Source organism: Hypanus sabinus, chromosome 6 (assembly GCF_030144855.1).
Source record: "Hypanus sabinus isolate sHypSab1 chromosome 6, sHypSab1.hap1, whole genome shotgun sequence".
In the NCBI taxonomy this organism is placed as follows: Eukaryota; Metazoa; Chordata; class Chondrichthyes; order Myliobatiformes; family Dasyatidae; genus Hypanus; species Hypanus sabinus.
Window position 1 is genome coordinate 69,946,218 of NC_082711.1, and position 12,006 is coordinate 69,958,223.

A 12,006-nucleotide genomic window follows, 5' to 3' on the forward strand; every position below is an offset into this window, starting at 1 on the left:
GGGAGTGGCTTTTGATGAACACTTACTGCAACACAAAGATGTGCAGTCTGGCAGGTTAACGAGCTACTCTAAATCACCCCAAGTGTGGTGTAGATACAAGGATTATCAGGTACATGACAACAGGGGCCAGGGGAATAAGTTCTCATGAAAACCTCTCGATCAGCTGAACATTCTCTTTCTATCAGTCCATCATGAAAACCAGCCTCCAGTCCATGGACTTCATCAACACTTCTCAATGCCTCAGAAAAGACTCCTCCCACCTCAGACATCCTCTATGCTCCCCTTTCCATTGGGCAGAATATACAACAGCTGGAAACTCATTACCAGGTTCAGGGAAAGCTTCCATCCCTCCAACTCTTGAACAGACCTCTTCTTCATTAATGATGAACTCTTGATCTCAATCTACATCATCATTGCCCTTGAACGTAACTATCTTGTCTGGACTGCCCTTTCTCTGTAGCTGTAGCATTCTATTCTTCATGTTATTGCTTTTCCCTTGTGCCATCTATGCCTTGAAAACCAAAGGCAATTTTTTTACTGCATCTCCGTACATGTAAACCATTCCAATTCTACACTAAGAAAATATAAAATCAGTCATGATTTAACATATCATTAGCTTTCTTCGTTATCTGTCCGTGCAAAACATTTTATAATTAAAAACTAAGTGGTCCTTTAGCCAGGAAAATCCTTACAAAGTTCAACACTAACATCCTATAATACCAAACTAAGACAAACCCACAATGTTTCACAAATATTTTATTTCAGTAAAGTATCATGCATCAGTGGTTTTATATTTTCATGGAAAAGAAACCAGAATTTGTAAAATATTCAAATACAAAATTGTAACCGACACTTAAGTACAGAATGTAGTGTGTGTTTCGTTATGCCAAAAGTTTGCAAAATTTTTTTGAAAAGTAGGAAAAGAAAGACATATCTGTGTAATGCCTTTAACAATGTTAGAGTCCCTTCAAAATTCCATAGGGAATATTTACGAAGTACACTTACTGTAGTAAGGATTGCTGCATCCATTTGTGTACAGCAACCATAAAACGCTGTGAGAATGAGCAGACTGATGTTAAGGAATGGATTGGCAGTGATTCATGATGTTTGACCACAGAGAGATGAGGGCAACCTATCGCTTTAAGTGAGAAGTCAAAAGACTTTAGTGAAAACAAATGAAACATTCATAAATCTCCAAGAAGTTAATGTGCGTAAAATCTTAAAATGCTCATCTCATCTTGAAGAAACAATCAAAATATTTAACAATTAATTAAAAATGTCCATTATGTAGCATACATTCCATTGTTATGTTTCTGGACTCTATATACATATAAGCATATAATGATTTATTTTTAACAATACACCATATAAAAGACTGGATTTCACTTCTATACAAATAGTGCTTCAACAATTCATTTGTTTTCTAAAATTATTAAATCTCAGCAACATTTGTCTGTAAAATCTACACAATTTAAAAAAAGGGATACAATCCACATTGTTAGAACACACATTCCTTAATTTCCATAATCCTTCATCCAGATAACTCAGCCATCTTCCATATTTCATAAATATTACCGCATCGCTATCAAGTTGATCAACACAAACAAGTATTGAATAATGACCGTCATTAGGAATTCATTGAGAATGATGTCAGAAGGTAGGGCAAGTGCAGAGGAAAATTCAGCTTTGAGTAGTGCATTATTACTGTTAAGTGATGAGTCCCAGTAAAACACAGAGATGGAACATAAAGCAGTTCCAATTAGTTCAATTTCAGTCATACTTTAAAGATTTTATGAGATCTCGCAGCTGTGATTAAGAAGTGTGGATCACCTCCTAGAACCTCTTTGCAAGGAGAAACGTCAACGCTAGGAGTAGGACAACCTTATAGTGGACCAAGGACCTAAATCCCAAAGCAGCATCCGTGGAATTTCAATTGAGTTAACGAGACTTGAAAATACAGCAGCCAAAGTGAGAGAAGTGAAATATTAATCATATACTCTATATCCCTGCCTAAAGATGCTGCCTGAACAGCTGAGTGTTCCAGCATTTAGTGTTTTTATTTAGTTTCAGTTTTTAAAAGAATCATTTGATTTCATGAATTTCAGTTCCTATTTTGATCATTGAAGAATAACAAACACAGATGAAGCCAGCCGGCGGTGTAGTGGCATCAGCACTGGACTTTGAGGCCAGTGGTCCTGGGTTCAAATCCGGCGGGCTCCTTGCATGCATTCCATTGAGCAACTCGTTCTCGTATAAAAAAAACTCCAGGTAAACACTAAAGAAATGGCAGGGTTCTCGCCCAATGCGCCACAAGGCATGGAGAGCAACAAGAAAGCCAAACAACAGGGTACAAGGACAGTTATGTTATTTGTTTTACAGCAGAGCAAGACAAAGGATGTGGGCATAAGAGAATGGAGAGTTAAAATAAGAGATCTAAATTAATGCTGGACTTAGTTACAATCACAGGAAAATTTGAACTAAATAGAGTTAAGTGAAGGGTTTCAACCTGAAACAATTCCTCTCCATACTGTACAATCTGCCTGACCTGCCAAGTTGCTCCAGTATTCTGTACAAGTGAATTGTTCATTTACTTCCTGATGAATTACTTGAGAGTGAATAACTAATTAGATTGAAGATGCAGTGTTCAAATCAGAAGGCAAGTTTTTACCATGCGCTCATGAGATACCCTTGAGAAATACAAAACTTGTGCTAATCTTACTCCATATTTTAATCATTCCCAGCTCACGCAAGAATAGTTGAGATGTCAGAGTCCACTTTACCTGGGTGTTAGTACTCATTCCACAGAGTTGTTCATATTACTTGGATACTGCACTTAATATATTCTTTGAAGTAGTAGCAAACATTTAAAAAGTAAAACTACTTGCATATTTATTTTTATTTTTGAATACGCAAGCCCTGTGGAGGGAAGAATGTTTTTAGCTATATGGAGGGTGGTATTGAAATAAGACCTAACGACAGTGTCTGAAAAATTGGCTGTGACACAAACTTTAGCCATTATCTACACATAACAAGTATGCAATTTAATGTTTAAAAGAAATATGGAATGCTACTGGGAAAAAAAACTACATCTATTTCCTTTCTAGGTTTTATAAACCTAATTTAAAGTGTCAGGGTAAAGCTCCATCACCAGTACTATCCTAATGCTTATTTTAGGAGAAAGTATTCACATTCATTGCTTTTCCATTGCCCTATGGAAATGTCCATTATCAGTACCACAGCATAGCTGCACTTAAAATTCACCAGCAGGGTTTGGACACCAGATTGTGTATAAGGTCTGCTTGCCGGTATCATACTGTAGTGCTTTTTTGACCTCTGGGTGGCACTACAACACCAAGGTACTCTGGATTCTCAGCCGTCGCTTCAACATGACCGTTCACTTTTGTGTGTTTAGAAATGAGATCCTCCTGGTATTCAGGATTGTCCAAGCTCACATTGGGGAGCACTGTCTGATCCCAGTGATTGGGATGGTCCAGACCTGCTTTGTTGATGGGTTTGGGAGCACTCACATACTCTGGATTCTCCACGGCATTAGTGAAAGAATTTAAGTACTGAGAGTCACCTCTGCCATTCTTGATGAGAGGGACAAAAAGTTCCTGGTAACCTGGGTTTTCCATATCAGAGAGTGGGCTTATCAAGTGATTTGGAAGTGGCTTATTTTGAATTTGGTTGACATATTCTGTAAAAAGGAAACAAAATAATGTTAAACTTATGCACAAGAGGATGAGGGAGAAAATTCACAGATAATTTTTACATTCTGGAAATGAGAAATATTAGGTTAGAAACTCACATTTACAAAGAGGATATAAATGAAGAAAAATTAAATCACACCCTGATGATTTACTTAACTGAGGTATTCTCTACTCAAGTGATCGACTCATTAATTACAAAAATACACAAAGTCAGATTGCCTTGATTCGTTCAGTGACAAAAGAATTTGAATCTTAATCTTGATTACTGTTTGAACATTCACAGTATTCTAGAGTAAAGAATACTAAAATCATCTCTGTCCTAACACTAATGCTTATGTCTCTGGCCCATGGCTCTGGGAAAGCAAAAGGGTTTAACTAAATTTCCCAAGAACTTTACAATTTCTCACATTATCACCTTTCATCTCCTAATTAGTAGGGGAAAAAGAACACTTTTTACCTAACAGCCCAAGCTGTTAAGGTAACAAAGTTATTGAACTAGGCACAGGTACCTGGGGCTGGTTGGAAACATCCATTTATGTCATCGTCATCAAGAAGAACTGTTGGATCGGAACTATAGCGTAATGTTGAACTGTCTTCTTTCATAGGAATTCCTTGATGCTGTACAATTAAAGATAATTAACGTTTGAAAGAGTAGTTGATTTATAATTCAGTACTTCAGATGTGTTGTAGATAGGAAGCAACACTATGATTTTCAGCTTCTTTTTTGAATTTAATTCACCTATGATGACCCTGTCTGTTTTTATCCTGTTGTTCTGTTATTGGCAAAATCATAAAAATAAAGTTTAAAGAAAATTGTAATGCAACTTTCAATTTTTTTCCCCCTCAAAAGCCAACAATGAAGAATACGTGTCAAAAAGAATCCAGCATTGCTGAGCCCAATGTCACACTATGGATACTTCTAAACCATTGCTTACAAGCATCCATGGCATCTTCATTAATATTATCCTCTTCGATATTATTGGCTTTGCTGCTTCAGAAGAAGAAATAAAGGGGCAGACCATTTTCTAAATGGAGAGAAAATTCAAAAATTTGAGTTGCAAAGGAACTTGGGAGAACTCATGCGGGATTTCCTAAAGGTTAATTTGCAGGTAGAGTCGGTGGTGAAGAAGGTAAATGCAATGTTAGCATTCATTTTGAGAGGACTAGAATATAAAAGCAAGGATGTAATGTTGAGATTTTATAAAGCACTGGTGAGTCCTCACTTGGAGTACTGTGAGCAGTTTTGGACCCCTTATCTTATAAAGGATGTGCTGAAACTGCAGATGGTTCAAAGGATGTTCACGAAAATGATTCAAGGATTGAAAGGCTTGTCATATAAGCAGTGTTTGATGGCTCTGGACCTCTACTCACAGGAACTCAGAAGAATGAGAGGTAACCTCATTGAAACCTATTGAATGTTGAAAGGTCTCGATGGAGTGGATATAAAGGGGAGGTTTCCTGTGGTGGGAAAGTCTAAGACCAGAGGATACAGCCTCAGAATACAGGGGTGTCCTTTTAGATGGAGATAAAGAGGAATTTCTTTAGCCAGAGAGTGATGAATCTGTGGAATTCATTGCCACAGGCGCCTGTGGAGGCCAAGACATTGGGTATATTTAAGGCAGAGGTTGACAGATTCTTCATTAGTCAGGTCATGAAGGGATATGGGGAGAAGGCAGGAGATTGGGGTTGAGAGATAAAACGAATCAGCTATGATGAAATGGTGGAGCAGACTCAATGGGTTAAATGGCCCAAATGGCCCAAATCTGCTTCTATACTAAACCCTTTACTAAACCCCCTCCTTTACTCCCTGTATACCCATGACTGTGTTGCCACCCACAGCTTCAATCCGCTAATTAAATCTGCAGATGACCCTACATTAATTGGCCTAATCTGAAATAATAACGAGGCAGCCTACACCACCCTGACACAGTGGTGTCAAGAAAACAACCTCTCCCTCAATGTCACAAAAACAAAGGAGCTGGTTGTGGATTACAGGAACAATGGAGACAGGCTAACCACTATTGACATCAATGGATCTGGGGTTGAGAGGGTGAACAGCTTTAAGTTCCTCAGCATAAACATCACCAAGGACGTCATGTGGTCTGAACATACCAGCTGTGTAGTGAAAAAAGCACAACAGCAACTCTTTTACCACAGATAGTTGAAGTAGTTTGGTATGGGTCCCCAAATCCTAAGAACTTTCTATAGGGGCACAATTTAGAGCAACCTGACTGGCTGCATCAGTGCCTGGTATGGGAACTGTACTTCCCTCAATCGCAGGACTCTGCAGAGAGTGGTGCAGACAACCCAGCACATCTGTAGATGTGAACTTCTCACTATTCAGGACATTTGCAAAGAGAAGAGTGTAAAAAGGACCCGGAGGATCTTTGGGGACGTGAGTCACCCCAACCACAAACTGTTCCAGCTGCTACCATCCAGGAAATGGTACCACAGCATAAAATCTAGGACCAACAGGCTCTGGGACAGCTTCTTCCAACAGGCCATCAGACTGATTAATTCATGCTGACACAACTGTAGTCCTGTTATACTGACTATCCTGTTGTACATACTATTTATTATAAATGACTATAAATCGCACATTTAGACGGAGACGTAATGGAAAGATTTTTGCTCCTCATGTATATGAAGGATGCAAGTAATAAAGTCATTCAATTCAATTACCTAACCCAACCACACCACCAACAGCCGCCACCCAACAATTATATGTTATAAATAAAATGATTATACTTTTACTTTAATCCCCTCCTGATTTTAAATAATTATATAACAACAAATTATCTTGCAATAAACATTCAAAATAAATAACTTGTCAATATTGTAAGAAACAAGTGCTAAACTGCTTGCCCATCGAGAACAAGAATATGTCCTTGCTTTTCATTCTAAATCTGCCTAAGCTGACTAGTTGGGTCATTGACAAAGCTTGGTTAAATACTGAATGTTGCCAGACTAACAAGATCATGAACATTTCTATTGACTTAACAAATTGCAACTACTGCTTAATTAGTTTATTTCTAATCAGTGGCAGTAATTGTCACAGAATACAAGAAATTAAAAGCATAATTTGACTTTTCTACTTACTCCATTTCTATTAATCAAAGTTGATGAATTATTGCTCGTCATACTCTAGTGGGGAAAAAAACAGATGGAAATGACTGGAAGAAACTTTGACAAAATATTCAACTGAAAAGCAATCCGTTTACAACTCATGATGCAAGATTTTGATTACTGGTATTTGCTAAAATGGGATTCAGTCTGTTTCTGTTGACTGAAATAACGTGATCAATCAAAACAGCATTAATAGCACGTCATGATGTCCAGGATTATGAATGCCTGAATTTACAATAGTGACCACCAGATGAAACCCGAATTCATGGCACTACAATCTATATTTAACTATTATGTTCGAGCACTCATGATCTTCATCAATCTAAGCCAGGCTTATCATATTCTGATATTTGATGGTTTCATTTTTAATATTTAATATACAATGTGTTACAAAGCATAAATAATAAATGTTATCACAAAACCATCAAGCTCTTTTCCGCATTAATTCTAAGAATTATGGGATACCACAGATTGAAAAGGTAATGATTAGTGGAGATATTCACAATGTCTTTGTACAATTTGTTCAGAGGGTAAACAGGCCATTTACCCTCCGAACTGATTTCCTGTGTGCCCAGTTGCAGTTCCTGATAGATTACATGACAGCAGTGAAGCTGTGAATAAATTCAATTTGAAGCATCCATGATGCTGTAAACGTATGGATAATAAGTTTAATGAGTTGGTCAAATTGCAGTCTAAGCGCCTAAGGAGAGATGGGGAAGGGGTCACTAATAGGCAGAGCAGTGAAGGAAACCCTCCATGTCTCCCTCCAAAACAGAGGGGCAGCAGTAACCAAGATCACCGTGAGTGCTGCACAGCAGGGCCGGAAAAAGTGTGACAGAAGCTATCGTGGCAGGAGATTCCATGGTAAGGGGAACAGACAGGAGCTTGTGTGGCTGCAGATGGGTCTCTTCATTGCTGTGATGACTCCTGCACGTAATGGTCTGGGATGTCTCGGAGTGGCTGCAGGGCATTTTGAAATGGGAGGATGAACAGCCAGTTGCTGTGGGGCATGTCGGTAAAATGATATAGGAAAAAGGTGGGATGAGATCATGCAGACCAAATTCAGGGAGCTAGGAGATAAATGAACAAGTAGCACCTCAAAGTTAATAATTCAGGATTGCAGAGTTTGGATGAATATATTGCTTAAGCACTGATACAGGAGGAAAGGTCTCATATTCCTGGGGCACTCAGGCAAGTTCTAGGGATGTGGGCTCAGTGCAAACCAGATAGTCTACACTGGCGCAGGACTGGGGTCAACGTCTTTGGAGGACTGCTTGTTAATCCATTGGGAAGGGCTTATACTAATATGGCAGGGAATGTGAATCCATGCAGAACAAAACAGAGGGAAGCAATGCAGAGACCGAAGCAAAAGTCATAGTGCAGTACAGAAAAGTCAAATGCAAAAGACACACAAACTATTAGATTCTATAAGGATTACCATTACTGTGAGGACCCTTCATCTGAATGCCTGTAGTAATCAAAACAAGGTCAGTGAACACAGAGGACCATTTAGTGGCCATTACTGAAATACGGTTGCAGGGTGGATCTGACTGAGAATGGAATACCCAAAAGGTAACAGGCAATGCAGAAGGATAGACAGGAAGGCAAGAGAGGTGGGGTAGCACTCGAAACAAAGGACGAGATCAGGGCAACAGTGAGAGATGATCGAAGATTTAAGGAGCAGAAAGTTGAAGCCATCAGTAAAGATTAGGAATAGTAAAAAGGTGGGAAGGGGTGAAAGACCAGTGGGAGCGGCCAATAAATATTACAGTAGCACAGGAAATAAACTAAAGGAATTGCTTATGTAAGAATGTGTTGTGGCACCCAACTAAGCTCAGATGCATGGCATTGATCAAAAATATTTTACTCAGTTGATTATGCCCCCTCATGTGACAGCATTTCCATACACAAAGTTCAAGTTGACACCTGCAGATCTGGACTAGGTAACTGCTACTACTCTTTGGATGTCTGCATAGCGAATTTGGGCCATTACATTTTACAACAACATTCAGGTGGACTTATATAAAATATTTTCACTGAGCAAAGCAATGGTTTTCAGGTTTTCCTTAAGATCCACTTATTTTGGCAATAAATTATGGGCAAAAGTGATACGTGTAAGAGGATCTGTGAAACTTCATTCATGAATTGCAAAACTCACCACTGATGTACATAAGGGTGTCCTTGATGTGGAAGGACTGTTGAAGAAACCTGCATGAGGAACAAGATATTCATCGGCATCCACAATATCTTCCATATCTTCTTCCTCGATTATGGTGCGGTAAAACCTTGAGTCACTTGGACTTGGCAGGTGCATGCGATCATCACCCTAATAGATCAATAACGTAATTAAAAACATTTTCCTAACCAAAGTTAAAATGTGCAAGGAACCATGATAATAATAGCTATAATAAACCATAATCTAAGATCAAAAAAGGTTAGAAATTCATAGCTTCTATTATATATATCTGAATATCAATTTTTGAGAATGTTTTCTATGACACTATTTCCCATAAAAGATATTACTCCACACCTTAATTTTGTATATTTCTCTGAAAACCACCATAACATTATTGCAGATGACATCTAATATTATTTTCTTAGCATGAGTGGATAATTCATAGTTTGCAGACACAGTCTGAACAACTTGGTTTTCTTTGGCAAACAAGAGAAAATCTGCAGATGCTGGAAACCCAAGCAACACACACAAAATGCTGGAGGAACTGCTGAGTTCCTCCTAAAGCACTTTGTGTGTGTTGCACAGTTTTCTTTGGACCATTTTAGAGAGTTTAAAGGGTAATTCATTATTTTATATGTTTATTCCAACAATGTTAATGTAGCAACAAATTATCAAGACAGAAACACCATTCAATTCACACTCTTTATGAATTGTAACGTCCGTAGAAAAATTCTTACACAAAGGTCTCATTTAACATTTAAAAATGTTGCGATGACTAGAACCTACTTGTCTCTTTGTTAGCATGTGTAAGCAGCCCACTCTTTGAAATCTGTTTAAAACATAGGAATTCACTACACTCTTTTAAACCAATGTGATTATGATCGGTTGTTCTAGTCAGACCTCTCTGGTTTAAAAGTGCATTACCTGAATTACAAGATAACGTTGTGGATCTCGGGCCATCCGGGAGAATTCAGACGTCAGCTCTCGGAATCTAGGTCGACTTTCTGCATCAATCATCCAACCTAATTCACAAAAATAATTAGCTAAAATTTTACTCTGAAAATACTGATTGAGGTATATATTCTTATCTTATGACCAAATTTTATTGAATAGAACTTCTGGACTATGCACAAATGAACAATTTTAGTAGTTTAGCACCCGAAAAGAGATATTCTCTTTGTCCTATTCAATCATTCCCCACCCTCCCTGCAACTTAATGCTGGTTTCTCACTTCTCTAGTTGTTAGATGAAGGATCTTCAACCTAAAATGTTAATTCTGATTCTCTTTCCACTGGTGATGCCTGTGCTGTTTCCAGGATTTTCTAATGTTAATAACTATTGCTTGCTATTCTGTGCAATAGATTTAGTTTTCCAGCACAAGCCTACCAATGTAAAAAAAGGCTAAAAACTTGTATAATTCTAGATTTTTGTTTAGTTTCAGGAATTACATGAGTGATCAAAAGAATTAATCCTCAATAATACATTGAGGATTATTGCTTATTCACACAAGAGTGCAGAGAAATTAAACTTTCTGCATAGCTAGTTTCACACTACCTAGTTCTGGAGTCAATTTGCACCTTCACACCCAATTTATTTTTCGCAAGTTATGCATTGGTACAAAAGCCAAATCCACTTTGCTCTGATACTTAACTGGCAATATGTGAATGCACCATCAAACATGAGCTCAGCAATTCTTTCAATTACTTATTTATCAGCATTTAATACTGCACTGACATACTAGGGATTATGATTATCCTGCTGAGTTAGGGATTTCATTGTTAAAACAAATGATGCAACAAAATATACTAATGTAATTCTGTCAATATAATATAACTTATTTACTGGAACAGTTTGGTAGCTTTTCAAAACACATTGGAAATATGGCACATACACAAGGACTAACAGCAAGACTTTTATATTATTATAATACATTCTGCAATGCTCTTCTTTGCACACCAAATAATGTTTACTGTCTTGTTTCAAAGCATTTGTCCATGTAAGGACGACCTTGTCACTTTTTAACACCATGCCTAGATAGCCATTTTTCACTTGGGAGCCTGGACAAGGAAAGTCTGTCAAATGGCAGTGGACAATACCACCTCTATAAAAACCCATTTTCTGGGAGACTTACTGGTTAACTATTAGGAACAAGAGTCTTGTGATTCCCAGTACAGTTATAGCATCATTCGCAAAACCCTTGTGATCAGAAAATTTGTCAGATAGCAAAGATAAACCTTGAACCTTTGTGGCTTGTATTATTTTTAAAGATTAAGCAGTGCATTTCCATACTGCACCAATGGGAAACCAGCATTTTTAAACTGTACCATCTCCCTCCCTCTTTTTAAAACAAACTGCCAGATAAGACTAAATCTTAAACACAATGAGATCTGCTGATGCTGTAAATCCAAAGGAACACTCACAAAATGCTGGAGAAACTCAGGAGTTGACTGTTTATTTACTTCCATAGATGCTGCCCGACCAGATAAAACTAAATGATCCCCATGTGAAGAAACTTACATTTAACCATGATCATGTACACATCGATTGTACAGATTGGAGGCTGTGGCAATCTTTCCCCTTTCTCCAAGATATTTGGGATTTCACAAGCAGGAATACCATCATAGGGCTTAGAGCCAAATGTCATTAGTTCCCAAATAGTTACACCTAAACATGGGGTGAGGGGGGGGGGGGAGGTAAAAAGAGACATGTTATGAAATTCTAAGGAGGGCACAGCTAGTTACTATTAGTCGTATTTCACCTTGCAGGCTCAAGATACTGAAAGCAAATAGGAGATTATGACTATGTTCTAACTCTCTTCTAAATGGTAGTAATAATCACCCTGCTTTTATACCTGTGCTAAGACATTTACTGTATAAACACAGGAGTTAGAAATGTCAAGCTACTACTGAAAAGATTCAAGACAGAATTAGTCTACAAAGTGGTTACAATATACTCTTTGGAATGCAGTTCTTACAAACTTCAACAAATTATCTA

At 37.9% G+C, this 12,006-nt stretch overlaps 1 protein-coding gene across 3 annotated transcripts in view; it reads right to left on the reverse strand.

The window, feature by feature from the left end:
- Positions 1-738: 738 nt before the first annotated feature.
- Positions 739-12,006, reverse strand: part of egfra (epidermal growth factor receptor a (erythroblastic leukemia viral (v-erb-b) oncogene homolog, avian)) — a 265,426-nt gene continuing 254,158 nt past the window's right edge. For all 3 annotated transcript variants that reach the window (XM_059972378.1, XM_059972377.1, XM_059972379.1), the window contains exons 23-28: positions 11,530-11,676; positions 9,937-10,034; positions 8,995-9,162; positions 6,810-6,854; positions 4,220-4,328; positions 739-3,697 (exon numbers count right to left, since the gene is read on the reverse strand). In XM_059972378.1, the coding sequence (XP_059828361.1) occupies positions 3,309-3,697; positions 4,220-4,328; positions 6,810-6,854; positions 8,995-9,162; positions 9,937-10,034; positions 11,530-11,676 (956 nt within the window). In that variant the 3' untranslated portion in view covers positions 739-3,308. The remainder of the gene's footprint in view (positions 3,698-4,219; positions 4,329-6,809; positions 6,855-8,994; positions 9,163-9,936; positions 10,035-11,529; positions 11,677-12,006) is intronic.